This window comes from Rhinolophus sinicus, chromosome 5, assembly GCF_057876585.1.
Source record: "Rhinolophus sinicus isolate RSI-liver-muscle chromosome 5, RSI-T2T, whole genome shotgun sequence".
In the NCBI taxonomy this organism is placed as follows: Eukaryota; Metazoa; Chordata; class Mammalia; order Chiroptera; family Rhinolophidae; genus Rhinolophus; species Rhinolophus sinicus.
This window is the reverse complement of record NC_142505.1, coordinates 8490123-8517772: the sequence shown is the minus strand read 5'-3', so window position 1 is coordinate 8517772 and position 27650 is coordinate 8490123. Positions and strand designations below refer to the sequence as shown.

General features: G+C 58.8%; 1 protein-coding gene across 9 annotated transcripts; it reads right to left on the bottom strand.

Moving 5' to 3' along the window:
- Nucleotides 1–124: 124 nt before the first annotated feature.
- Nucleotides 125–23667, bottom strand: ALS2CL (ALS2 C-terminal like). Of its 9 annotated transcripts, none has more exons than XM_074312491.2 (27): nucleotides 23350–23667; nucleotides 20551–20622; nucleotides 19405–19528; nucleotides 18448–18646; nucleotides 18053–18118; nucleotides 17444–17609; nucleotides 16839–16970; nucleotides 16038–16157; nucleotides 14510–14568; nucleotides 14303–14369; nucleotides 13643–13839; nucleotides 12422–12487; nucleotides 11913–12011; nucleotides 11650–11811; nucleotides 10867–10978; nucleotides 9649–9726; nucleotides 8654–8784; nucleotides 7296–7469; nucleotides 7083–7179; nucleotides 6718–6875; nucleotides 6092–6160; nucleotides 5078–5251; nucleotides 4030–4072; nucleotides 3141–3202; nucleotides 2885–3034; nucleotides 2479–2575; nucleotides 125–2086 (listed from the first exon to the last, which is right to left on the bottom strand). In XM_074312491.2, the coding sequence occupies exons 3-27, from the start codon at nucleotides 19505–19507 to the stop codon at nucleotides 2012–2014; spliced, it is 2856 nt and encodes a 951-aa protein (XP_074168592.2). In that variant the 5' UTR covers nucleotides 19508–19528; nucleotides 20551–20622; nucleotides 23350–23667; the 3' UTR covers nucleotides 125–2011. The 9 variants fall into 9 exon arrangements, with proteins under 9 accessions (XP_074168592.2, XP_074168590.2, XP_019579589.3 ...); XM_074312489.2 differs by having other exon boundaries at nucleotides 19405–19546; nucleotides 23350–23666; XM_019724030.3 differs by lacking the exon at nucleotides 23350–23667 and adding an exon at nucleotides 23196–23309 and having other exon boundaries at nucleotides 18448–18668; nucleotides 19405–19546.
- Nucleotides 23668–27650: the final 3983 nt, after the last annotated feature.

The following is a 27650-nucleotide window of genomic DNA, read 5'->3' as shown; positions in this document are numbered from 1 at the left end:
TGAAAAGTTGCAAAAGTGACTGCACACTGGGCCGGGGCTGCAGTGGGGGCGGGAGTGGGGGTGAGTCACCAGGGCAAAGGTGGGTCTCCAGGGCCAGCGCCGCAGTCGGAGGGACTCAGACACATTTGTTCACTGAGAGGCCATTTAATTGATCCAATGTCTCTGTCTTTCTCAGCCCCAAAGCCAGGCCCTCGAGGGCAGGGCCAGTGTGGCCTGTCAGAAAGCGGCCTGTGGGTGGTCACTGAGCAGTGTCTCCTGGGCCTCTCTCCTCCCTGGCCCAGGTGACCACAAAATCCTGTTTGGGGCTATTATGAAGAATTCTGCCACTTCCTCACGTCACTGCTGAAAGGGGAATCCTCATTCTGGAGGAGAGATGGGGACCAGAACAACAGAGGGCAGAATGGGCTGGATCGTGAAGGAGTCTCCGGCCAACTGGACTTCCAGAGTGGGCACCAGTGTGCCCTCACTGCAGCTGAACGGACTCCTACAGCAGCCGGGAGACGTCATCGCTGGGGTCCCTGAAGGGCAATCATCTCTGTCAGCTTCTCTGAGGCACCCACATGGCAGGTAGTTACCCGGCTCCAGGTATCTCTTCTATAAATGGAGCACTGACCTCAGAGGTCAATTTCCCATCTAATGAGAAGGTCCTCGCCGGCTCCACGGTTTTGTAGAAAGGGTCTGATACAGTTCTGGCCACCCTTGAACTCTCCCAAGGTCCTGTCCAGGGCCTCCAGTTGGGCAGGTGAGGTCAAGAGGGCGGGTCCTGGCGAGTCTGAATGGTAGCGAGGGTGCCCTGATCCTGGAGGAAGCCTGGAAGCATGGGGGCTCTGAGTGAGGCTGCAGCATCTCCCAGACTCGGGGCTGCCCGAGGGCAAGGCTGTTCTCATTTGTCAAAACACAAGAACCAGCTTGGAGAGGATGGAAATACTGGTAATAGCTGCCATTCCTGGGGAAGCACGAATGCCCACGGTATCCTGGGTATCCTCACTCTTCAGCAGTTCGAACCCATTCCAGGGACCTTCGTGGGGATGTCACAGGGTTTCTGGCAAAACCAGAGCCCAAGACCATTCCAGCTGCCACATTTGGTGGAACCAGTCAGAAAAAGCCCCACCCCTGCCCGTTCCTCTGAAGACGGCAGCACAGGGAGGCAGGTGGGTCTCTCGGCCCACTGCCCCACATCACCTCTGGGGGTCTGTGGGTGCCCCACAGCCACCCCGACACCCTGAGGCTCCTGCTGGGGATTCAGCCTCAGGCTCAGGTGTGGTGGGCTTTCTTGGAATCTCCAGTTCCGAGGTCAGTGCTTTGTTTATGGAAGGCATGCCTACAGCCAAGAACAGTGATCCGACTTGATTCGGCAGAGGGCATGGCAGGGGGGTGGGCCCGGCAGCTGCATGAACCCACCCTCTCCTCATGCTTCACCCCTGGAGCAGTCGGGAAGGCAGCAGGTCCCCAGGAGAGACCACTCAGGGGAGAAAGGCCCGGCAGACAGTGGGCACTAGCAGCTTGGAGCCTCCGATCAGGAGTGGAGAAACAGGGGACAACGCTCACAGTGACGTGACAATTTCAGCTGCAGCCTGACAGACCAAAGTCAGACTTCCGGAAGGACTTCAGCAAGATGGATGGAAACTCCTTTATAAACTCTCTAGTCCACCATTTTACAGACAGTGACACAGGTCCAGGGTGATTCCAATGACTTGGGGGCAAGGCTCTTTGCCCTCAGCCTGCAGGCTGCTCCAGGTCAAGCAGGCCATCTGAGACAGCTTAGCGGCAGGGCCAGAGGGAGGGGAAACCACCAGCTCTGGGGCCACACCCGTCACCCCTCACCCTCATCCCAGTCGGGGCAGCACCTCCCCGCGAGAAACTCAACATTCATCTCCTCCAAGAGCCGCCTCCAAGGCCCCATGCTACCCTCTGCTCTTTGGGCCACAAGGTGCCAAGCTGGGCCATGCTCGCTCCACGGGAAATCCACGGCTGGCTCCTTGGTTCTGCAGTTTGTCCTGGAGAGGCCATGCTACCAGGGCTCCCCGGAGTCCCGGCGGCTGGGCAAGCGGTGCATGTCCTCCTTCTGGATGTGCTCATAACATGACTGCAGCAGAGAGGCGGGCTTGAGGCCAGCTGCTGCCTGTGCCAGCCGCCTGCACAGGGTCTGGGGCCAGATACCGGGGAGTGCCCACCTCCCGGGCCTGGACCAGTGTTTCCAACTCAGCCCTCCCCACAGTCTGCAAGGAAACAGGGCCTTCCCTCTCCTGTTGTGCTTGGGGACACAGCCTAGAACATATTCGGGGTCCCGGGGTCCCCAGGGCTGAGACGCATTGTGGCCACTGCTCCACGGCCCCTTTTAACAAGGGCAGGACCAAGGGCTCTGCGGGGACCCTCCCATAAAGGCACACAAGTCGTGAAGGTGAGTGAGCTCAAGCTCAGGATGGTGGCTGAGGCGGGGGAGGGGACTGACCCAGGGCCAGAGCGTTTGTCTCTCACCTCGAGGGCAGTGAGGAGGAAGTCGTACAAGCCCCCTACGTGGATGGGGTCCATCATGTCACGGATCAGGTGGATCTCGGCCCCCAGGTGCTGGATTCTGCAGAACGGCCCCCAGGTGAGAGCGAGAAGGGGGTACATCAGGGACAGACACCGAGCAGCTAGGGAAGGAGCCTGGCCTGCGCGGCTAGACACCTGCAGTGTGGTCCCTGCTCTGCTTCTGGCACCCACGGCACCCAGGCTGGGACCCTGGGAGTCTCTCCTCTCTGGGCCTCGGCATCCCCAGTGGTACCAAGAAAAACTGTGCCCATAAACCCTGATGTTCAAAGACTTCATTGTTCAGAGTACGTCTTGGTAGGGGGAGGGGCAGGTGGGAAGGGAGCCAGCGCCTGGCCTGGCTGCAGCTCACCGGGCACGTGACACCACGTAGATGAGCAGTGGCAGCAGGTCGTCCATGGGCAGTTTGTGCTCCTGGCCCAGCACCCGAGACACAGTGGCCTCGATCTCCCCATACGTCCTCTCCAGCACCTCCAGCTTCTCCCGGGGGTCCATCGTGCTGCTGCAGAGTGGGGCTGGCTTCAGGTCAAGGCCCTCGGGTTCCGTCCCAACGGGGTGCCCCAACACTGCTGCCTCTCACTCCCACCCTACCCAGGGTGTGGACTCACATGACCTTCTGCAGACACTCAGTAGCCGACAGGAAACACTTGTCCCTCACCAGGGAGTGTCTCTGTGCGGTGGGAGAGAAAGTGAGGCAAGGCCACAGTCCCCCTGGCTGTCATGTCCTCCTCCCCAGGGCGACCTGGGCACCTGGTCACCCACCCCACCCCCAACACTGGCTGCAGCACAGCCCTGCCCAGAGGACTGAGTGACCTGGGGCAAGCCACAGGGCCACCGTGAGCTTCCGTTTACTCGACTATAAAGTGGGGTAGATGGATGACAGCAGTCTGGGAGGCTGAAAATGGATCCAAAAGATAATAATCACAACAGCCTATGGTCACTGGGTGCTGCCCAGTTCTGGCCGCCTATGTCGATGGCTCCTGAACCCTGGTGCTTGTTGGACACCGATTCCCAGTCCAGTCCCTGAGTTTCTGATTCAGTAGGCCTGGGGTGGGTCCAAGAACCCGCTTTACTAACAGCCTCCCCGCGGTGCGTCCAGCAAACACCCTCTGAGACCACTGCCTGGGTAGTGCCTGCCCACTTCCCCCCACAGCCACCCCATGAGACAGATTAGTACAGCGGAGGTGGCACTTTCACAGAAGAGGAAACTGAGGCACAGAGATCAAATACTACACCTGTAAAAGGGCAGAGCCTGTGTTTGAGCCCACCCACTGCGGGCCAGCGGCTGTAGCCTCACCCACGGGAGATCAGGACAACGCTGAAACCTGGCGCCTCCCTCGCCCGCCTCTGCCCCTCCCGCCTCTGCCCCTCCCGGATCCTCTGTAGCCGCTGACCAGCAATACTAGGCAGAAGGCTGCTTGGAAGCCTGGGTGAATCTGCAGGCCCAGCTCAGAGCTCGGGCCTCCCCTGGGGCAGCTAACGGGTCCACCCTCTCACCTGATTGGTCGTCAGTGTGAGGTCCTTGAGGGGCCACAGGTGCCTGAAATTTGGAAGATGGGATAGGAGGCTTTGCCAAGAGGAAGGGGGCAGGGTCTGAGGTCAGAGGGCACATTCCCTGTGCCACCATGTCTCCCAGCAGGGCCGAGTGCAGGAAAGGGGTCCACCCTGGCGTCCCAGAGCATGCGCGTGGAGTCCAAGGAAGGGAAGGCCAGGAGGGAATCCTGGAGAAGGCGGCTTCCATCTGGCCCCAAAACATGAGCAGGACTTGGCAGCAGGAGGGGGTGTGGAAGAGGGGCACCGGGGAAGCCATTGGCCACCAGGTCTCTGGGCTGGTGACTGGTCACATGCAGGAAACAGTCACACAAGGAAAGGGGAGATGGGGTAGGAAGCATTGGCCGGGCGTGGGAGGGGACCGAGCATCCATGTCCTGGTTACTTGCAGTATCAGGGATCAGAAGGGGCACTGAGAAGATAGGATATGTTCCAACCAAAGGTAAAAGAGAGGCTCTGATCTGCTCAGTTTCCCCTTGAGAGAGGAGGGACTCCCCTCCCCCACTCTCAGTCCAAGAGCCGGGAGCAGGTGACCTTTCCCTACTATCTTGTCCCCAGGCAGCATACTGAGACAGGCCCGGCCAATCTGGGCCACAGCCAGCATTCAGGGGCACATTCAAGACCCAAGCCAAGCCAGTGAGGGACTTTAGGGGCTCTGCTGGAGCTGTTGGGAAGGTGACACCAGCTGCCTGTGGGGACAGTGGTGGGGACTGAGCTGGGAGAGTATAAACCTTGAGTGGCTGGTGCTATGTTCGTCACCATACGGGGGAGCCAGAGAGAGACCAACAGAGAGAGAGAGAGAGAAGTTGCTTCTTTTTCTCATGCCGTTGAGCACCTAGGTCCAGCCACACCTGAATTCAGCCCCACCAGCATAACCTAGGACTTCATGGGTACACGGCCAATGGACGCCCTCCTTTTTTCGCTAAAGAAGAGTGGAGGTTGTATCCCCTGCTACACGAGAGCTCAGGCAAATGTGGCGTGGGGGGAGGGCTTACTTCTGCACATCCAAGAACTCAAGCAGCTTGATGTCGGGGAACAGGCTCAGGTTGGTGATACCCTGGCTGTAGAGACCGTCCTCTCTCTCATGAAGAAGCAGGTAGAGGGTGAAGAGCTCCGAGTAGAAGCTGGGCAGCATGAGGGGCAGCATCAATCCATGCACCTGCCGGTCCCTGAGTGACAGCGACAAGGACAGGCGGGGGTCGGCACGGTGGGGGCCTGGGGGTCTAGGGGTGGGGATCACTCCTTGGGCTGCCCCTCCAGAAGCCCACATGGCTCCTTGGCCCACGACAGTGTCCCTGCCTCCAGCCCTCTTCACTCCGCAGAAAACCCTTCCCAAGCCTGATCTCGGTCACAGCACAGCCAATGGAGCATGTGGGGCAGGATTTTGATCCCCATTTGATTAGTAGCAAAACCAGGGCCCCAGATGGACAAATGACTCTGGCAGCAGAACTTCCGGGCGAGGCCAGTCCTGCCTCCCAGTTTTCTGTGCTTCATAGGACTCCAGGGAGACGCTCTCCTTAACGTCTAACCCCATTTCCCACGCCCCCTGCACGGCAGTGACAGGAAGACCTCTCTGAGCAGCGTCTCCAGGCCGGGAGTCTGAATGCAAATTATAAGGTCTGATCTCGGGGTCCTGGGAGGACAGATTTAATGACCCACATAACTCCTGCTGTGTAGCCTCAAGCTTCCCATCTGTGCGCAGGGAGGAGGGTGCCTGGGGCAGCTGCGTACCAGGGAGAGGAGGTTGGGCTAACACATTCAGAACAGAGACACCTGATGTATTGACCCCCTCCCAGGCTGCTGGTGGAACAGAGCTCATGGGTCATTCTGATCCTCGAATAGTCAATAAATAATGCTCGGTCGATGGCATGAACTCCCAACACTTCCCCCAGAAGCACCCCTTTCCCCAAGGGAGGCCCCGGGAGCAAAGGTGTGAGGCCTCTCTGGACCCGAGCCTGGCTGCCATCAGGGGGAGGACCCCACAGACCCCAGGGGCCGGGGGCAGCTACCTTGTCTCTGGGTCTTCCTCTTCCTCCGGGGCCTGGCCCTTGCGCTGTAAGGCAACCTGCAGCAGACCCCTGCAAACCAGTGAGACAGGGACAGCGTGGCTGCCACCTGCTACAAAACCAGAGCTCCACCTGCCCTGCCACCAAGGCAGGTGGCTCCTCCCCTCAGAACTATGGAGCACCAGCTGCACAGCCCAGCCTCCCAAACCGCAGTGCCTACGAGTCTGGGAGGATAGGATGCCAGCCCGAGGCCTAGAACCTCACAATACAGGGCACTGCAGCATCCAGGGCCCTATCTGTAATGACTGAGGGGGTCACAGGTCAGCAGAATTGGAGATGGGGCCTGAGTCCAGGGTCAAGCTCAGCCTGCAGTGGGGTTAGAGTTCCCCTGGGGTGAGGGGTCAGCCCAGGGCCCAGTCAGGCCTTGCCATCATCTCTCTACCCTCTAACCCCTTTGCTCACCAGCTGCACACTGACCAACCCACCCTCTGCTTCCTTCTCGATCCAGACCTGAGGAAGTGGCACCATTCCTGCTCAGGGTGCCAGGCAGAGCCGATGCATAGAAAAAGCAGAGCTCACCCCCCTGGGGTCACAGGGCAGTGCCTGCCCACGTGTGCCACTGAGCTCACCTGTAGGCAGCCCAGAGCTCCTGGGCATGCTGCTTCACCTCCTCCTGGGCCAGCCCCTGCAGGTGCTTGTTGGCCCCAATACCTGCGTATGTGGCCTGGAAGGTCAGCATCAGAGTCCGGAGCAGCTTTCCCAGGGGATGCAGCGAGTTGCTCAGAGCCTGGCCAGTGCGTAGGCAAAGAGAAGTTCAGGGCCTAAGGCTGGAGTGCAGTGGGCCCGGACAAGACTCCCAAGATTGCTCCCATTTCATAGATGGGAACACTGAGGCCCTCGGTGAAGGGCCTCCCCCCCACCTGCCCCTCCAGTCAGCACTAGGGGCAGTGAGAAGTCCCCTTTGATGTAGGCCCCTCTCCCGGAGGGCCCTCACCTTGCTGAGGCACTGCTGCAGAGCCTCGGGGTCCCGGTGCTGCAGCAGCTCCTCCAGGATGTCTTCCATTCTTCCCGCACTGTCATCCGGTTGGGTTCTGGGGCATCACACATACACATGTTTCTCGCCATGCCTGGGCCCAGGCCCACCCCCTCCAGGAAGCCTTCTGGATGCCCCCAGGGGTGCACAGGCACAAGCACACCTTGGCCTCACCTCTCGCAGCACAGGTACTCCTGGGACTTGCGCAGTTCCCTCGAGCTCTGCACGTGGAAGCCCAGCAGGGCCTCCTGCAGGTCCCCAGGGCAGCCAGCACGCACGAAGTCCCGGAAGGGGCCATAGACACCCTGCCAGCGGCTCTCCACAGGGAAGGCACCCAGGCCCAGCTGCCTGCGATGGGGGTGGTGGAGGGCAGGAGGTAGAAATGGAGCAGGGGTGGGCAGGACCCTGTCCAGGCCCCTGGAGAGGTGGGGATAGCCAGCCTGGCCCAGAGTGAGGGCCCAGAAGGGTGGATGGATTGGGGATACAGATGGGGCTACCTCCAACGCTCCGGGAGGAGAAAGGAGAGGCCGAGAAGGGACGGAGAGAATCTACTGCTCGGTGGAGGAGAGAGACAGGGCCACACAGAGCCCTGGAAAGGAGACAGAAAGATGTGGATAGCTGGAGGCCCAGTCCAGAGAGTGGGGTCTTGTCCTAAGAGAGACCAGTGCCCAAAAGTCCAGTATTTCCCTTCCACAAGACCCCGCTCTCCCTCCCACATCTGGTTCCTTCCTGAGCTTGATCCTGTCTTGGCCAACAGGCTCGGGGTCTGGCTCTGTGTGTGTCTAATGGAGCACTGCCCTCCCATGTCACACTCACAGATTTTCCCACACCTGCACCCCACCCAGGCTGGGTCATGCCCCTAAGGTTTGCTGGCCATGCTCAGCTCCTACTGTCAGGGAGAAGCATGCAGGGATGATGGATCAAGAAGCCAACTGTACCCCCTCCCCACATCTGAAATGCTGGCTGGGACTGCACCCTGTTAGAACCACCACTAATGCCCTCATTAATGCAAAACCAAGTCTCCTTCTTCCACTTAGCAAGTTTCCTTCTTCACCTTGGCTGCCGGGAAACTCAGAGCAAGGCTAACGCTCAAACATAACTATTATAAGGCCTATCTGCACCTCCCTTTCTTTTAAGCTCAACTCACATTTTTATTTTCTGTTTTATTCTTGCTTGTTTGTTTTGTGTTATAAGCTGTCTTATAAAACAGACAGCTTAGACCCTCCCAAGAAAAAAGCTGTCTTATACCCTCCTTAGAAGAAAAGCAGGGTCTAAGCAAACACTACATATAATATTTTTCTCTAGTTTTGTGGCATGTGGAGTTACCACTACACAAGCCCTTGATTCCAAGAGTGTCTGACTTGAGGATTATGTACTCTGGTGGCTCTGAACTCTCCAAAGAGCTAAGAGGAAGTATAGAAAAGCCCCTCTGATAAGATCTGAGACCTTCGGGTGGAAACAGAGACACACAGACACCCGCCCTTGCCCCCGACAGGCTCCAGAATGCCCGGGCCAGACGACAAGGGTCTCACCTCTTGCAGGAGCTGCTTGGGTCAGGCGGGAGGGCAGCTGTGTCCAGCACACCCTGAGTATGAAGTCCTCTCCCTGTCCCACTGCTAAAGGAGCCCTCCAGGATGAAGCCATTGGGGAAGGTGACCTTGCCCTGGAAGCCAGGAGAGGGAGGCAGGGATGTCTGTCTACTATCTGTCTGTCCGTCAGTGCTTCCATCCAATCATGACAGGCCTGTCCATCCTGGGCCATAGAGGCTAGGAACTAGTGGGTGACCTTCCCTCCATCCATTCAATCTGTTCCACCCAAGGGACTCCTAATGCTCCACCCACGCAGGAGTCCCCTCACCAAGACCTGTCCCCCTCGCCTAGGGGCTCACCTCTAAGGTAGAAGACAGGGGGAGAGAGAAGACACTCACAGCTCAGAATGGGGAGAACAACCACTATGGAGCTGGGGTGGGTAAGTCCAGAGGTAGGCAGGGGCCTCGGGAGGGCAAGAGGCACTACCAGCCCTGGGGAGGGGCAATTCTTTGCTGCATGGGGCTGCCCCATTCCTAGCTCTCCTGGTCTCCACCCATCAGATGCCAAGGTGCCCTCCAGTCATTACAAAACCAAAACAGCCCCCACATTTCCAAAGCCCCAGCAGGGATACCACTGCCTTTAGCTGGGTCAGCTCAGGCAGGAAAGCAGTCACTCCAGGGGCATCGGCCCAAGGCACTAATGGTGGTGGTGCTGGGGGTGGAGTCCCACTAGTGGGCCTGTAAGGGTACACAGCCAGGGGACCACCAGCACCCACTGCACCCAAAGCAAGCCCGCCCCGCCCCTCTTGACTCCTGCCAGGATCAAATCACCCTCCACAGGGAAGGGTCGCTGCGCCCACCCCTGGGACGTGGTGAAGATGGGAGGGGCCCTCCCCTACCTTCTCCACCCACTGCTCACACCTCCGCCTGGGTCCCAGCAGGTTACAGACTGCAGCCCAGTTTCAGCAGGGAGTGCAGTAGGGTCTCAGTGGCCCTCACCTTCCCCATGAGGGTCAGGTCCCTGGTGAAGGTGCCCTCGTACAAGGAGTCATCTTCAGAGAGGAGGATCCCTGGGCCCTAGAGAAGGAAGCCGGGGAGAGGAGAAGTGGTGGGTTCGCACGGACCAGAAGACAGGGCGTGGGGAGGGAACGGTAGGGAAAGGGCCTTATTCATGGGGAACAGGGTCCTGAGCCGTGGCACACCTCGCTGGACTGAGCCAGGTGGGGTGCCAGCCCTGGCCTGCTGTGCACTAAGCACGAGCCCCCCGAACCTCATCCCCAGGTGACCCTGAACAACAAACACCCTCGGACCTGGCTCTGGGGGACCCATCCTTCGCGCCTACGGCTCAGGAAGTGCTGTGTTTCCCCTGAACCAAGCCTACTTCCCTGTCACTGACCCGAGGAGGTGGGGGGGGGGGGACCGTGGACCTGATCAGATGCCCGTGCTGCACTAGCTGCCAGGGAGCTCAGAGCCAAACAGGATACAATTTCTGTTCTACTTATTTCTGACTATATGTTATGTGCCTGTCCTTGTCTTTTTTTCCTCCTTCAATCCTTTCCAGAACGAGTGTAGAATAAATAAACAAACAAGCCATAATAACAATAACAGCCATCAGACCAGAGCCCTGCCGTGCACCAAGCCCCTGGCAGGGTGTACGTGAGGCAGGAGGCGAGTGCTGGGTGCCCCAGCTCGAGACCTGGGTTTGAGGCTCACCTCTGCCATTCAGTAGAATGTGACATTAAACAGGTTCTCTGACCTCTCTGAGTGTCACATTTGTCATTCACACACTAGGGACAATGACGTGAGCCGCAGGGCTACTGGAAGGATCCCACAGGATCATTCTGGGAGGCTGAGCCCAGAGCGAGGCATCCAGTCAGGAGTCTATAAATGTTGGTTGCAGAGGCTGCTGGCATCACCATCACCGTGCACTTCACCTTGCTATCTCACTGAGTCTTTACGATAACTGGGCAACCTGAGTTGCTGATGGGGAAACTGAGGCTGGGAGGGGCAGGGACTTAGCCAAAAGGCCAGGGTAGGGGGCTGGCAGAACTGGATTCTAGTCCAGGTTTTGGCCCCCCCCCCAGCACCTAGGAACCCAGCTTCGCACCCCGGACCAGCCTCAGCTCAGCTTCAGAGACCCCAATGCAGAGGGCTTCAGAATTCAGCCCCCGTACAGGGGGAGGGTAGTTAAGAACACGCGTGGGTCACCCCACTCACCACTATCTTATCTGCCTGGAAGGTCCCTTGGTAGCAGACTCCTGCCTGGGTGACCATGACCCCCGGCCCATGTCGCTGGTCAGCCTGCCACATGCCGATGTAGTGCTCCCCCCTGGAGAGAAAGGGGGTGACGGCCAGAGTCGGCTCGGAATCATTCCCATGCACCTTCGGTGTGCTCTGCTGGCATGGGAGAGGGGCAGATACGAAGCAGTGACATCGCCTGAATCCACGCAACTCAGACACAGGGCAGGTGAGGTCAGGACCCCCAAGAGGGGGGAAGATGGAGGGAGCCTGCCTGGAGGTGGCAAGAAACACAGACGGAGCGGGGGTACCATTCACACGCGTGCAAAGCCATGGAGGTAGGAGTGTACGACAGACATACAGGGCCGCTCAGTGGTTCAGAAGGTTGGAGGGGTGCATGGGCATCAGGGGCGGGGGTGAGGTCAGAGGAGTAGGCGGGGCCTTACACGCCAGGCCAGGGACCCTGAGCTTTGCCTCAGAGCCCAGAGAGCCGTGAAGGGCTGTGATCCTTAGATAGCAGCAGATCTGGGAGTCACAAACTCCTCTCAGACAGCACAAAGAGGGGCCAGGACAGGGAGTCTCCCGCAGTCAGGGGGCCAGGGCTCCCTCATCCTGAGCCCCGAGATGACCAAGGGCGTGAGGGGGAAGTGAGGGACCTCAGAGAGACCCCGCGGGGACACAGAGAATGGACTCACTGACTTGAGGCAATTTGGTCTGTGAGGGTCTCTCTGCCCCCACCCTGGAGGGCCGTGAAGCACTCACCTGTCACCGTCCTCCTCGACGCCATAGCCGCTCCTCTGGCCCTTCTTCCAGTGGCCCGTGTACTTGCAGTACTGGGGGGCCTGCAGGGTGCTCTCAAGGACCCCAAATCCATGTCTCAGGCCCTCCTGGAAGTAGCCCTTGTACACCTGGTCGGTGCCGTACCTGGAGAGGTCACCAACGGCTGGTCCTGCCTCCCGGAGCGCAGCCCAGGGGAGATGACCAGCCCTGGAGCCCACCCTCCCAACAGGCCGAGGGTCACTTACTCACAGATGCCATAGCCGCACATGCTGCCTTCCCACCAGTGGCACTTATAACAGTCAAACTTGTCCTCAGAGGCCTGAGGCACCAGGCAGATGCCAAAGCTGCCAGGGAAGGAAGTCAGCACCATGGGCACCCCCACCCTGACCCGAGACAGCCGGCCACACCCCCCTCCATGCCACCCAGGAGGGTCCCTGCCTCCAGGGGCTTCTGAGATGATGGGGAGAATCTCACAGGTGCTCAGGCCCTCGACTTTCCAGGGGCCTCTCTCAGGACACCCCCTGGTCCCCACACACGCTCAGAGCACCTTTTGGCTCTGGGCCACTCCCACCATGGCCCACCCCTCCTCGGGGCCTCGGTTCCCATTTTGTACAATGAGGGAACCTGGACCACATGGCCTCTGAGTTCCTCCTTGAGGTTTGGGAATTTAGGAGGGTCCAGACTGGTGGTGACTGGCAGGGGTGAAAACCACTCTGCTGCCCACCACACACTCCCACATTAGCCCCAGCCTTACCCGTGCTCCAGGCCCTGGCAGAAATTCCCCACGTGATTCCGCCCGTCTGGCCACTTCAGGGTTCCCCTGGAACACAGTTGAGGTCCACGGGCATCAGGCACCCCAGACGCACCCATCTACATGCCCAGGCCCCCAGCCACCCTCCACCCCAGACGCACACATCTACATGCCCAGGCCCCCAGCCACCCTCCACCCCAGACGCACCTGTCTACATGCCCAGGCCCCCAGCCAGTCTCCGCCCAAGACGCTCAGAGACCTAGATTCCCCTTGGACTGTACTCTCTGCCCTTCTCAGCCCTCTTCTCTGAGCTCTGTGACCCCACAGCTCTCAGCCTTCTCTGGCACAACTGCCCCAGCAGCCTCAAGGGGCACACTCGCCACACTCCATATGGAGAACTCTGGAAACATCCAGGTTCCCTTTTCCCCTTGACGGACAGGAAGCTCAGAGCTAATCTTCCAGCTCAAGCCAAATGCTATAGTCAGTGGGGCTTTTACCATCCTCCTCTTCTCTTCTGACACAGCATTGTTTTTTCTGTCTTTTTGTTCATAAGCTTTCTCAAGCCCTTTCTGGAAGTCTCAGGGATCAGAACTAATAAACATGCTTCGGAGCATAACCTTGGCAAGTCCGTAGTGCTTTCTGGACCTTGGTTTTCCCAGCTGTAGCACAGCGTGTGGCCACATGTTCTTCAAAAGCCTACGTGCCTGTGGGGTCAGATAGACCTGAGACTGTGGCCAGGAACACCCTATAACCTGCCCTGAGGCCTTGGGCAAGTCATGCCTGTCTTGGGCCTCAGTTGGTACACCTATCAAATGGGTGACACCACTCCCCAGAGCACTGTTGTAAGGACTGATGAAGACAGGATGTCTGCAAACCATTTCCACCACTGCCACACCATTCTACGTAGATATGAGGACCGTCCAGCCTTTTACCTCCTGAGAACAGAAGGGCAAATGCAGGCTCTGCAGGCCAGCCACCGGATGTCTGCCCCACGCCCTGGCATCACCATCAAAATTTTATACGGCACAGACCTACTATGAGCCAGGTCCTGTCCAAGAAGACTTAAGAGAGACTCTGGGAGACCAACAGAATTGATCAACTGACCATAGGAAGTAACAGCCTTTGGATCGTTTTCCAAGGCAATTAGGTCCACGTGGGGCTGTCTGCCCCTCAGACTCCTAAGAGGAGCCCCGACTTGCCCAGCTCAGAGCCCCCATCACTTACTTGCCATGGGGCCTGCCCTGGCACCACTCGCCCTCATAGGTGGCCTGGCAGAGCCGGCCCTCCGCGAGGAAGGTGTATGCCATGGAGCGGCAGATGGGGGGCTTGGAGGGCTCCAGGCCCATCCCCAGCAGCGGGAAGTCCTTCTTCCCACGCAGGGCCTGGCACACGGCCTGGGTCACCTTCCACTGCCAGACCACCTGGTGGGGACAGGGGAAACACCAGACAGGTCTTTGCTGCTGGAGGCAGCCCCTGTAGGAAGACTTCTTGCAGTGGCTCCAGTATGACTCTCTCCAACCCACTCCCCACCCCTGACCCCACTCTGTCACTTGAAGGAAACTCCAACTGCTCCACGCTGCTCCCTAGGGCCCTCCAGCCAGACCTGAGATCCTTCTGTGCAGTTTCAGGGCCTGCCCAGAGGGGACAGACAAAACCATGGGGCAGCGATAACATGGGCCCCAGTGCTGGCTTCATAGAGGAAAATACCTGCTCTCTACGGCTTTCTGATGCCTGACCCCAGGCTGACCCCTGACTCCCTCTGACACCACAGGTCTGACACACCCGTGGATCCCCCAGGGCTGTGCACTCATGTCCTCCCCTCCCCTCTGTGGCCTTCCTCAGTCCCGTGGCCCCAACCCTAATTCATAGTTGCTCCACACTCACCTGGCCCTTGGGGTCCTTGGAACAAAAAAAGAACTCTTCCTCGGGTGTGAGGAGGTGAAACATGCACCTATAGACAGATGGAGGTGGCGAGTAGGCCCCAGCTCTATCCAGGAGGGTGTTGGGGAGGAGTCGGAGCCTTGGGGTGCAGGCAGGTTTAATGGGATAGGGGGAGGGAGGGCCAGGGCTGTCACGGAGGAGGCTGCTCACCCGTCCTGCTCAGAATCCACCCACACCAGCTTCAGGTCGAAGGTGTGGACACTGTGGCCCTGGAAGAAGACAGGGCAGGGGTGTCATCCGGAGCCCAGACCAGCTGCTCACCTACTCTTCTGGCCCGGCCCTGTCCCCAGGCACCGGCCACCGGTGTCCCCAGGCTGCTCTGTCCAGCACGCCCAGTGCTGAGTCCCTGACCACCCTGGCCTGCTCCCATCTCCAAGGCAGCTCCTCCAGCTCATTCCCACCTAGGGTTCTGGCCAGGAACCTGGGATCAGCCTTCCCTGCCCCCCAGTCCTGGTCTATCATGGCTACCACAATTGCCGTCTGGAAACGCAGCTTGGACTGGAAACCTCCTTAAGGCTCCTGCTGCCTGGGGAATGGCGACCTCACTGCTGAGCCTACCACCTGAGTCCATACAGACCGCGTCCCCTTCTCCACAGCACAGCATCACCCGCCACTCCACACTCGCACCTTCTCGAGCTTGCCCCAAACTCTCCGCGATCTGACGTTCCTTTTACCTGAAATACCATCCCTGCTCTGAGAGCCACACTGAACGCCTCTTCCTCTGGAAGATTTTACGTAATGACATCCCGCCCAGCCCAGGCCAGGCGTCACTGCCACAGGAGGAAGAGAAGGCACCGGGCGCAGTGCTGAGTTAAGGAGGAGTGGGCCAGACACAGGCAAGGGACAAGAGTGGGTCCAGCAAAGACAACAGGATGTGCAAAGGTCCAGAGGTAGGAAAGGGCTCAGTGCATTTAAATGACAGTATCTTTTCAGTGTACCCGGAGCACAGCCTGTAATGCTAGGAGTGGAGGGGAACTCAGATTGAATCAGAACCCCCAAAGCAGGCTTCAGGGGACACAGGTTTGGGTGATGTAAGTAACATCCTTCCCGGACCTCAGCCTCCCTGTCTCCAGGGGAGTTCCAGACTGACATTCCAGAGCGGGACAGAAGACAGTGCTGTGGCTGTCACAAGAGCAAACAATTCAGGGGAACGAAGCAGTCAAGGTAACTGGCCACGGAACAATCCCAAACCCAGGCCTGGCTCCCTCCTGACGTCTCTGTGCCTAGAGCCCAGGCACCGCTTCTGTGGGGCACTCTTCTCTAGATGCCTGTGCGCATGCTGAGTGTTCGTCCAGCCCTCCTCAGCCACCAAGGGCCAGCCATGCCCCCCATCTGGGGTTCCTCTCCTGTCTGAGGAATAGAACTAAGAGTTGTCCAGCATCTGCTGAAGGACAAACTCACTCACAATGATCCCATTTTCCAGATGAGGAACCTGACGTGAAGACATTAGCAGAGACAATGTCAATGGCTGGGAAAGGCTGAGTCCAGATGCACCCGCCCCACAGCCCACGCTCCTCAGGACCACTCGTGCCGGCTGCCCCCTCCCTGGCCTTCTGCCTTTCTGCCCCATCACTTCCCCACGAGCCCCAGGTCTCGCTCCCACCTCTTTGTCTCTTTCCTACTCCTTTTTCAACCAGACCCCAGACCAGCCCCCGCCGCCAGTCAGCATGCCCCCAACCTGCAGAAGGACGAGGACATCATCAAAGAGCAGCACACGCTCTGCCCGCAGTGGGGTCACCGTCACGGGCACGTCGTGGCTGTCCTGCAAGAGTCGGCGAGCAGGAGTGCAGAGTGCGTCCTGGGGAGATGATGGGGGAGGCGCAGGGTTCAGGCACCCCTGTCCTGGGTGCTGCCTCCACCCTGGACCCTCCACTCAGCATCTCCTGGAGGCCCCCAGGCCAGTGGTGGACAGTGACGGGGCTCTGAGGTCTGGAGGGCCATTCTGGCGACTCCCAGCAGGGCAGCACAACCTCTTTTAAAGTGTCACCTTGTCCTCCCCCACCCACTTCAAGCCATGGCCTCAGACAAGCCGCCATCATCTCACACAGACTTCTGCCACATCTGCTTCTCTCTGACAATTCTTGTCTCCTTCACCTGCTCTCCTGATTCTCTACACTGGGCCTCAAGCCTGTCACGCCTTCTCAGGACACAGGGACTGTCCCCTCTGCAGGGGCAGTCCACACAGTGGGCAGGGGCGTGGGGATGCAATCATTTGGTGACATCCCAGAAGCAAGGGTCAGTTCTGCTGGAGTCTGCTCACTAGGCTTCCCCAGAGCCAGCTCCCGCCTGGTCCAGGAGGTGTCAGCAAGTGGGTGAGGATGAGTAGACAGAGGGACCTCACAACCACCTGGTTCAGCCACCACCCTGCTTCTAGATGGGGAAACTGAGGCACAGAGCGTACAGCAAGCAGCTCGAGCCACCCAGCAAGTCCTTGCCCGACAGAGTCCCTTTCCTGACCATCTTCAGGCCTCGAACTCACCCTCGGCCGGCTGCTCAGCGTGCGCCAGAGAACCTGCGTGGTCACGGCCTGGTCCAGCGCCTGCCTCATGAAGGACTGTAGGTTCCCAAAGAGGGTGGTTGCATGTACCACCAGCTCCTGGGTGGGGTGATGCTGCAGGAAGACAGAGCAGCCAGGGCACGGAGCTTATCAGAACCTTTTCCCACCCCATGAGGGCTGCCCCAGCCCTGGCCTGGGTCTAAGCCAAAGTTCACCCTTTCTCCCTGCCAGCTCATCCTCAGAGGAGAAGCCAGTAGGAAGGAGCAGGCTGGGGAGTCAGGACCATTCCATGACTCCCTCAGTTGGGCTGGCCCTGTGTTCTCACAGCCAGTATATGATTCCACGTCTCCTCTCTGGGTCTCTGGGGCTCCCCCAGGCCAGGGCCAAGTACCTCAGATACTCTGGGGCAAAAATATGTCCCTTCAAAACCCCCGGGACACAGCCATGTCTACAAAGCCCAGCCCGGTCCTTCTCAAACGAGGCTTCCTGAGTAAGGCAGGTGCCCTGAGCCAGGGCCGCATGGTTCCCCTCCCTGGGCTTCCCCACGGGACAAGCATGGCGAGCAGCGCCTGGCCCCTGCCACCTACCTCCCCCATGGTATCCCTGAGGCTCAGCAAGAGGAGCACATACTGCTGCACGTGGTGAGTGAGCGGCTGGCGCAGGGCCTGGACCAGCGAGGTGCCCACCGAGCCCTCGGCGCTCACGCCCCACAGGAGCTGCCGCAGCGCCTTCCGCTGGCGCCGCCAGTAGTCGCTGAGTGGAGGGAGGGCGACAGGCCACCTTCACTCTCCCCTCCTCCACTCCCACACCATCATCATCACCTCCCTGGCCTGGCTAGTCCCCCGAGATCCCAGCACCAGTCTCAGACCCCAAACCTCTCTCCTCGCAGGTAAATTCAGATCCTGAGTGGCCCTTTTGGAGATTTAGTAGCAATAGCTCAGTGTTCCAAGGAATCAGTGATTACAACCGTCCACCCTGAGCAGGAGTGTCCCCCTTCCGCACCCCAGGGTCACCCCTGGCTAGTGGACAGCTGGAGTCTGCTCACTAGGCTTCCCTGCCTCTCTTCCGGGGTAGATCAGTGAGGAACTGTTAGAGCCAGGAGTGCTCTGGATGAGTCTCAGGCTGTGCCACTCACTGCTCTTCCCTCCCAGACACCCCCATCCACCCAGAGGCCCACTGTAGCACCCCATGCTTACCTCCTCCTCTTTGCTGCCTTCTCAAAGGCCTGCATCACCACGCAGCTCGTGTAGGACTCGATGTACCTGCAGGCAGCATAGGGAGCGCCCTGCAGGCCCAGCCGCTAGCTCCAGACCCAAGTCCCTGCCCTTCTGGGGTCCCCAGAACCCACTCATTGAGTGGCTGCCGCCCTGAGGGCCTCGACAGTGGCCTGGCTCTAGGCACTGGTGACCTCAAGTCTTGACTGACCCAACAAGACAATTCTAACTCACAAAATCTTTCTTCCCTGGGAGGCCCCAATGCTCAGGTCTGGGGTGTCTGAGCTGGTATCAGGCTAAAGCCCAAGCCCACTGAGGCCGACCCAGGTGGCACCCTGACACCCAGGCCGAGCCCCAGCCCCTCCTCGCTGTCTTACTCCACGTGGACCTGCAGGACATGGTCAGCACCACGCAGCAGCAGCAGAGATTCGAGACCGATGGTATCTGGGTGGCGCAGCCTCTCCTGCAGCGAACGCAAGCTGTCCTCTGTCACCTCCCAGAGCTGCTGGGAGCTCCTGTGCAGCTGCTGCAGGAGCTGCAGGCATTCTCTGCCCTCGGGGTCCGAGGGCTCTGGGGCTGGGGCAGGAGCACAACCACACTGTGAGGGGGGACAGGGCCACTCCCCCTTTTAGGGAACACACAGAGGCTCAGCAGCACCCCACAGCCCTGGAGCTGCAGCCAAGCGTCCTTGGGACAGGACTGGACACTCATGTGCCCCCTTTGAGCTCAGCAGGGCCGTGCGGGCTGGAGTGGTGAGCAGCACCCTGGCATGTAGATACAGCACATCCCCACCTCCTCACTAAACAGGGACAAGATGACCCGGGGCACCAAGTACCCTACTGGCCCAAGAGTCTCGGCTTCCTTGGACCCAGAATGTGGAGTCCATAGGGTCCCGCAGTCCCTGTCATTCACAGACACCTGGACAGAGCCCCCAAGAAGAAGGCACCTGCCCAGGTCACTTGACAAGTGAGACCCAAACTGGAAGTAACACCTCGGCATCCCCCCTTCCAGTCATGCCCTGGGGGAGCGCAAGATGCGAATTCAGCCAGAGAACCCAGGCCTGTGCCCTGGGAGAGGTGGGATTTCGTCTCTACGCACAGCCAGGTCTGGGCTAGGACAGGGTTCACAGCCTGGCCCCTCAGAATCCCTGAGAAAGGAGCAGGCAGCACCTGGGGGCCAGGACTCCAGTCCCATGAGAAGATGCTGACACCAAGTGCCACCCCTTCCACGAGAGGGTGAGAAAGCTGAAGGTCAGAGGGCCCCACAAGGTAACACTCCTGCCACTGGACAGTTCCTGTGTCCCTTACCCTCCTCACAGGAGAACTGAGACTCACCATCCGTTAACAGCGGCTGGAGGACAAGGCTGTTAATTCGGCCGAGGGTGGCTGAGAAGACCTCCTCTAGCTGGAGCAGGGCCTCCTCCTCAGGGCTGCACATGGCCAGTGTGCCAGCCTCGGCCTGTGAACGGGGCCCAGACTAGAGCGAGACAGCACAGAGGGTGGAGCAGGGTCAGTGCCCATCCTCTCAGGCATGTGCCAGTAGTAAGGCCCATGCTCACCCCATATCAGAACTGAGCAATGAGCCCAGGCCTCCTCAACGGGAAGTTCCGAGCCTGGGCACTGACGCCTGCCCCACGCTCCACCTGGGCCCAGCTGAGGAGAGCCTGAAGGAGTGGGAGACAGGACTCAACTGCCAAGGGAAGCATCCCTTTTTACCCCCAAAGGCAGACGCTCCTCAGGCCCAGGCCCAGTTCTGGTCTGCTCACTCCTGGGCTCAAACACCCACCATGGCTCCCAAGGGCTCAGAGTGACATCTAGCGGTGCTCTGATCTAGCCCTCTCTCCACTGACTGGGAACGAGGACATGCTGTCAGAGGAGCCCAGCCTTTCTCAAGGCCATGGCTCAGGACTTCCTATCACCCAATAGGACTGGGTAAGCAAGGAGAGGTCTGCGGGGCTGCGGGGGTTTCTGCGGGAGCCATGAAGGAAGAGCAAGAAATAGAAAGGCCGAGAGAAAGACAAGGCATGTAGGTGGGGGAACCATGAGGGTCCAGGCTCTGCAGGTGTCCCACCACTTAGGGTTAAGTGGTGGACGGAGGAGCCATGGCAGACCTCAGAGGGAGTGGTGTCACTCAGACTTGGGGACATATACTTGGCGACAGTTGTAGAGGAGATGAGAGGAATGCCAAGCAGTGAGAGGGTGAGTGTGGGTGGGAGTCAAAACCGCCATGCCCCCCCCAACCAGGCCGACCCTGCTGGATGAGTCCTACTCAAGATGTGGGGGCTGTGGGGATGGGCAGATGGGTTGACCTTTGGACTTCCTGCCCTGGAGGGACCCTCCAGGAGGCAGGGATCACCTGAGAAGGCACATCCTGCCTGGAGGGTGGGGCAGCAAGGGGTCTGGGCTCCACCCCACCCCCACAGCCAGGCTGCAGCCTCCAAGTGGACACAGCCCCCTCCTACTGGACCTCGGTGCCCTCACCTGACAAAGGAGTTTTGCCCAGACTTTGCCTCTCCCTGGTGCTGACAGTCTGAGGCTCTGGAGTTAGCCGACCTGGGTGAGGCGGGAAACATAATTGAAGCAGCTGATGATGGGCAGACGACACGGGCAGACCCAAGCGGAAAGGGGTCAGCCCTCCCCACCCAGCCCAGAGGAGCCTACAACCCCCAGGGCACTGGCTCTGGGGCAGAGTGGGGCAGGTACCTCAGAACTCTGGCCAAGGGCCCAGGCCCAGGCGTTCCTGCCCCACCTTTCCTGCTGCTGCTGCTTCAGGAGGGCGAGGCCTCGGGAGGGAGAGGCAGGAAGGGGAAGCTGCTAGAAGCCCAGCTGCAGCCTCCTTCTCTCTCTGCCCCCCTCCCCCCCCAAGCAACCCCAGCCCTCCCACCAGGGGAGGGGGCCAGGTGGTTCCAGGTCAGCTCAGGCAAACCAGGAGAGCCCAGCCAATGGATCAGGGGTACAGCAAGTGTGGCCTGGGCCCACCTGACCCTCACTGGTATCCCAGAAACTGATGGAATGGAAAGGCCCTTTGGGGGATGACCTTTCCACCCTCAGCTGGCAGGCAATTGGGGTCTGAGCTGAGAGGTGTGGATACTGGCCAAAAGCGGAGCAGGGAGGGTGCGGCCAGAATAGGAGGCGCAGACTGGGAACGAGATCAGGGTGAGCAGGGGACCTGCAGTAAATATCACTTCTGGAAGGTCTTGAACACCAGTATCCCCCACCCTCACCTGGGGGCCAGGTAGCCCTACCCATACCAATGCCACACGCAGGGCACAAAGCTCTCTGCCCCTCTCCCCCACGGGCCTGGCAGCTGCTCCCATACCCTGGAGCTATGACCCGCACCTCAGCTGCTCCCATAGGACCCCCTGTGGCCTCCTATTCAGCTGTTCAGCCTGGTCAGGCCCCAACTTATCCACAGCCCGCTCCTCTCTGAGCCTCAGTCACCTCCTCTATGAAATGAGGGTCCGAAAAGATCAGAACTTTTAAAATATTGTAGTCCTCCCTAAAAAGGATAAACTAGTGGAGGGAAGTGGCTCTGTGTTTGGGGACCTGGTCCTCAGCCTCCTCTGAGGCTGGGGCCCCTTGGGATGAGTCTTACCTACCTGGCTGGCAGACACTATTTGAGCCCTCCCAGGTCTGTGGCCCCAGAGGGGCCTCTAACCATAGGAAAGTGAGTCACACTGTCCAGAGGACAGGCCAGTTGAGGCTGGGGGATATTGTCTGGTGACCCCTGCGTGAGGGAGCTTTGAGCTTCATCCTGGAGGTGATGAGGAGAGTGTGAGGGCAGGAGTGAGGCGTGGCGTGCGCATACCCGAGCGTGTGTGTTTGCAGGCAGGGAGCAGGAGGAGGTGCTGAACCTTAACATGACAGGGACCCAGCAGGAAACCTCTCCTCTCTAACCCAGTCGCACCCCCAACCCTCCTCTCTCTGGTCAAGAGCATGGCCTCTTTACCCTCTCTCTCCATCCAGTTATAAATGTCCTTAGTGGGAGGCTGCACGTGATTTATATATGGGGAAACTAAAGCCCAGGAAGGAACAGGAGGCCCCAGAGACACGATCGGTAGAGCATGTATGGGAATCAGACCCAGAACTCTGGCTCCCAGTCCCACTAGCCACACCTGAGCTACGTGGTTCAGAGAAGCTGGACGACTCACCTGAGGGCCCAGCCTCCTACCTCCCCAGGCAGCCTTAATGCTCACCATGGGGCGGAGTAAGCACAAAACTGGCCAGTCTTGGCGTGCCCAGGTGAGTCAGCTGCCTGTCCCTGTGTCAATCTAACCAGCAGCCAGACTTGCTCTCTGCCTTGCATTCCTGGCCTCTGTCCACACTGGGTCCTTCTCAGGCAGGGTCACTCCTAAGGCCTCCCCTGCCCTCGCCAAGGCCTGACCCCTCTGGCCCCTCAGCCACACCCTGTCATGGCACTCATTCTGGTATTTCCTGGTCTGGACAGGCAGACGTTCTACTTGCTGTGGAGAATTTTTCCTGGGCCGCTCTGGAGCCCCCTTGATGGACCAGCAAACCTAGTGGTAGACAGAGAGGGGCTGCCCAAGGGAGGGGGCACTGAACCGTCACCACTGAGCCCTCAGTCTCCACCTCGGCCCCTCCTTGGCCCCAAACTTCTTGTCCTAGAGGCTCCCCCACTCCTAATCTCTGGTCGCATACTTCACAACTTCCCTTCCTCTCCCGGCCAGGCACGCACTATCACTGGAGTTTCCCAAACATGGGCTCCTGTTCCAGCCACCAGGCATTCGCCCACGCGCCCATGCCGTTGTCACTGCAGGCAACATCAGCCAGTGTCACCTCCTCCTGGCAGTCTCTCAGGCTGGGTGAGGCCCCGCAGCCCTCGCACCACGGCCCAGGGGAAGCCCCAGGGCACTGCGCTCCTGCCGTGCCCGTCCCCGCAGAGGCTCTCCCTGCGTTACCCCTAAACCCGAACCAGCCAAGTGACCACGAGTCAGGGAGGCTGAAGCTGAACCCCGCTGGGTCGGATAAACTCGGACGTCATAGGTGTGAGTGCTGCTGGAACCCAGGAGCCATAGAGGGACGGCGATGCCGCGGCACGAAGGGACGCGGAGACAAAAGTCCCACCTGGCGCGCAGAGAGCGCGGAGCGAAGGAGCCCGCCCTTACCTGTGCGGTGCGGGGCGCGGGGAGAGCCGAGCCGCTGTTCGCTCGCCACCGCCTGCACGCCGCCAGGATCCGCCCGCCGCCCACCACGCCCCTCCGCGTATCACTAGGCCCCGGCCCCGCCCCTCGCCACGCCACGCCTCCGGGTTTTACTCACGGTGGCGGGACCAAGGGACCAGCCTAGGAGGAGGCGGGACGCCTCGTCGGTCCGCCCAGTGCCCGAGGCCTCGCCTGAGGTCTCCCTCTGGAGTCCTTTAGAGTCCGAAGACTCCCGGGAGACAACGATGGGAGGGGACCTTGAACCTTCTACTTTCACTCCCAGGCTCGCCTTGCTTCCTGGAGCGCTGGGTGGATTCGTGAAACCTGTAGAGTGGGTAAACCGAGGCTGCCGCCGCACCCTCCACCCGTTAGGCCGGGCGTCCACGGCCAGCCGCCACTCCTGTCTGTGTGACCTTGGGGAAGTCCCCTTCCCCCCACTCCTGCGTCTGAACATGGACCGGTAGAGCGTGAAGCCAGCAGTTGTCTGCGCCAAGGACTGCGACCTTGGAAAGGGTTTCGTAAACCTAGTACTGAGGACCTCCCAGGAGGGGGAGGGACCGTGCTTAACGCTGGTAACAAAGGAGCCCGCTGTCTGCCACCCGGTCCCCCTAGGGCTGCTAGGCCAGATCCCTTTCCAGGAGATGACTGGTGTCGCCGGGCTGCCTCTGCCCCTTTCACTGCTGAGAACACTGAGGGGAAGAGGGCCCTATCCAGAGACCAGCAGTAGAAGAGCAAAAAGGGTGGGTGGGCCCCCCACCCTCAAGTCTGAGGCGGTGGGAGTCGTGCTCCATTGTGCCAGGCCGAATAAAGGATCCCAGTGGAGGGGGTTGGTGGCAGGTTCATCGGGTTTCTTCGTGGATGAGCAGGGTCTTCGTGGGTCTGTGGGTCCCCTGGCACATGGGGGTAGGCAGGCAAGAAGATCTTTGGGGCATGGGAGGAAGGGCCAAGGGCTGGAGAGTGGCCATGGCCACATGTGGAGAGAGCACGTTTGTCCAGGAGCATCTGGTCTCACCACTTGGGGTAGGTAGGGCAGGGCCCAAAGCAGGAGGGATCCAATCTTGCGCTGGGTGTCTCTGGGCCAGCCCTTCCCCTCTCTGGGCCTCAGTTTCCTCATCTGTAGCTGAGGGAAGGCAGTGCTGCCTGGGCTCAAGCAGGAAGGGAAGGGCCCTCTCAGCTTCCTCCCCAGAGTCCAGACTTCCTGTTCCGTCACATCTAGGGGAACGGGAAGGCTGGAGGCCTGTCTTCACTCACCCACTCCCCCTTCACTGGGTGACCTCACCGGCATTGCCAAGTCCAGTTTATTATCTGCCAAATAGGGCAAGACCAACCCGTCCCTGGCTTTGAGCCAGGTAATTTGAAGTGCCCTGGGTAGTACCCAAAGGACAACCTCTGTTGGGTCTACCTGCCCTTGGCCACCTGCAACATAGCCAAGGGTCCTTGCCCAGTCCTGCCCCACTCCCACACCCCCTGCACACATATACGATTCCACAGTCATGAAATGTGGTGGCATGTACACTCACTCACTTGTGCCACACAGACCCATCTACTAGTGAACTCACAGGCGGGGTCTCCATGTAGCCTAACTCAGGTGGCAGCCCTGCACATGGGCTCATGTGTGCAGACTATGTACACGTCCACATGCATGCAGACTTACACTGCTCCACAGAATGCACAATGAGACTCACCCAGACACAGAGGCACATGCACAGTGCATGTGTACTCTCATGTACACAAGTGACTTGGGACACAAGTGCATGCTTGTACACACACAGGTATCACCCAGGCTCATCCCAGCCACAAAGCTATTCTGGGTCAGGCCCAGGGCCAACAGGGTCAGACTGCCAGCTTCCAGCAAGCCCCAGCCGCTGTGTTACAGGTCTAGGCTGCCCAGCCCCCACCCCCAGCCCAGGCTAAATCCAAGATGCACCAGATCCCAGCCTGACTCTGACTGGGGGATCCCTGCTTCCTATCCCCTGCTTCCCCAGAGCTGAACCGTGAGCCCTGGAGTTTCAGTTTCTAGGAGAGAACTCTCCAGTGTCCCCTAGCCATTGCCAACTGACTCTGCTCATGGCTTCCAACCCAAAAGTCCTGGAACCTGGACTGGGTCCCTACAGGAAACTCACAGGAGCTAAAAATAGTACACAAGGGATAAACAGGTTCTGCAGGCCAGCATTCATGCCACCTTGCATGGAGGGGACACTGCCTTCCAGGGGAGCCAGGATGGGGAACCTGGGAGTCCAGAGCTCTGCCACCCCAGACCTGATGGGCTCAACTAGACGTGAGATGCAGGGAGACACAGATACTGCATAAGAAGTAGAAACAGTACTGGACAGTGGTCAGAGCCCTGGGTTAGGGGCTGAAGACTGAGTTTGAGGCTCCAGTTCCTGAGAGCCCTCAGGCAGGACACAACCCCTCTCTGGGCTTCAATTTTTCATGAGTAAACAAGGGAGAGGAATAAAAAATATGAATAAGGCTTTAGCTTTCCAGATGTTCCCCTCACTGTTTACCATTGGAGAACTGGAAACAATGCAAATGTTCAACAATAGGTCGTTGATTGAACAAAGTATTGTTGGGTTTTTATGCGGTATAAGATCTCACTACCTTTAGTAACAATGACAATAATAATGATTAGCATTTACCAAAGGCCTGTGGTGCGCAGGTGCTATGATACATAGTCATACCCATTTTACAGATGATGGATGGAAGCTCAGAGGGGTTAAGTAGCCCACTGAGGGCTCACAGCTGTCAGTGTGATTGCGCCCCAGAAGTCTTAGTTTTAAGCTTTAATAACTTCAGAAGTTATAAAGTATCAAGCTACAAATTTACAAGAAACATAATTTGAAAGTTTAATTACATAAAATTTCTCAGTGCTAACCCAGTTTTGTGAATTTTAGAAAATAACTGATTTGTTTTCAGTCAACTTTTGCCATCTTCAGAAAGCAGAAAGGGAAATTTCGATAATTAAATTTTCAAATGGCGTTTCTTATGAATTTGTAGCTTTACACTTCTGAGATTATTGAAACAAGACTGCACTGAGACTTTTGGGACCCTGTTGTTTTAAGTCAGTTTGACTTCAAAGCCTGTGGGACAGTGTTTGATAATGTGCTTGGGGTGGGGGTGGGAGAATCTAGGATGCTTGTGTTGGGTAAAAAGCTCTGGGGAAAAGTTATTAAGAGCCTGCAGAGAAGTGGAACCCACTGGGAACAGTGGCCATGTCAGGGGACAATGGGGACACACATGATTGTATTCCCTGTCAGAGTTCTTCAGTGGGCTTGCCCTGCTTCTTGGATGGAAAGACCATGAACGTAACAGGAAATAGTGAAAGCCTCCTCCCCTCTCCCCTCACTGAGCAGTCCCGTGAGGAGAGCCAGCATATAGTCAGCACTCTCATCATTCTTAGCTCACGTAATCCTCCATCAGCCCTGTAATGACAGTCTTGCCCTCTCTATCCCACAGATGAGGAAGTCAAGCAGAAAACAATGGTTTGCCCAAGGCCACTGTTAGGCTCAGTAACCCCAGCCCAGTTCAGCCAAGTCCTCTCTGACCCTATTTCCCAAGGATGACCTTCCTGGCTGGTCAGTGTGGCTTTCTTCAGCCTGGCCCATGACATGGATGAGGAAGTGGAGTGAGGATGGAGAGCTGCGGCAAGCGATTTAGGCTTTAGTAGAATTCCTGTTCGCCTGGCCAGGGCAAGCATGAGGAGGATGAGGTGACCCAGCCCCTCAAACTTTGCCACCCACTGTTGAGGGTCTCCTTAAGACCAGCCCTGGGGCCAGCCGTCCTCTGCCAGTGGCCCTCCCGTTTTCCTGCCCTCCCTGTCATCTCCCAGCCGTGATGTCTGGTGTCCGTGGCTGGCCCTCTGCCCTCTGCTGCAGCGGCCTTGTTCCTTGCCCATCTGTGGCACCTCCAGGCAGGAGCCCCATAAGGCTCTGGAACTATAGCACCCCCAGTTCTGAGGGCGGGCCCAAGGCCCAAAGACCCCAGCCTGTGCAGGTCTCCAATGGTGTTCTTGGTGAAAAGGAATGAAGAGGCCCAACACCTGAGTTGCTTCCCAGCACTCGGCAGGCAGGAGATTAATAGTAATGGGAGGAAGGGAGAGAGGAAGGGAAGGAGGGAGGGAGGAAGAATGGACCAGAGGAGTCTCCCCACCCAGGCCTCCGCACTCCTCTTCCAAAGTCCTCTTCAGGTCTCCACACCCCCTCAGAACCTTTCACCCTCCACGCCTGTGTTGTCAAAGCTCACCCTGGGATCAGGACCAGAGTGCAATGGGGGCCAGGTTCAGTGTGAGACCAGGGTCAGGACTCAGGATTCTGGCAGAGGCTGAGGGTCAGCCACAATCAGCCCTTCCAGGGGGAGCCCACCTGTCCTGCTGGCAGCAGATGCTGGCTCCTTCAGGAAACTTCCACAGCACTGGCAGCT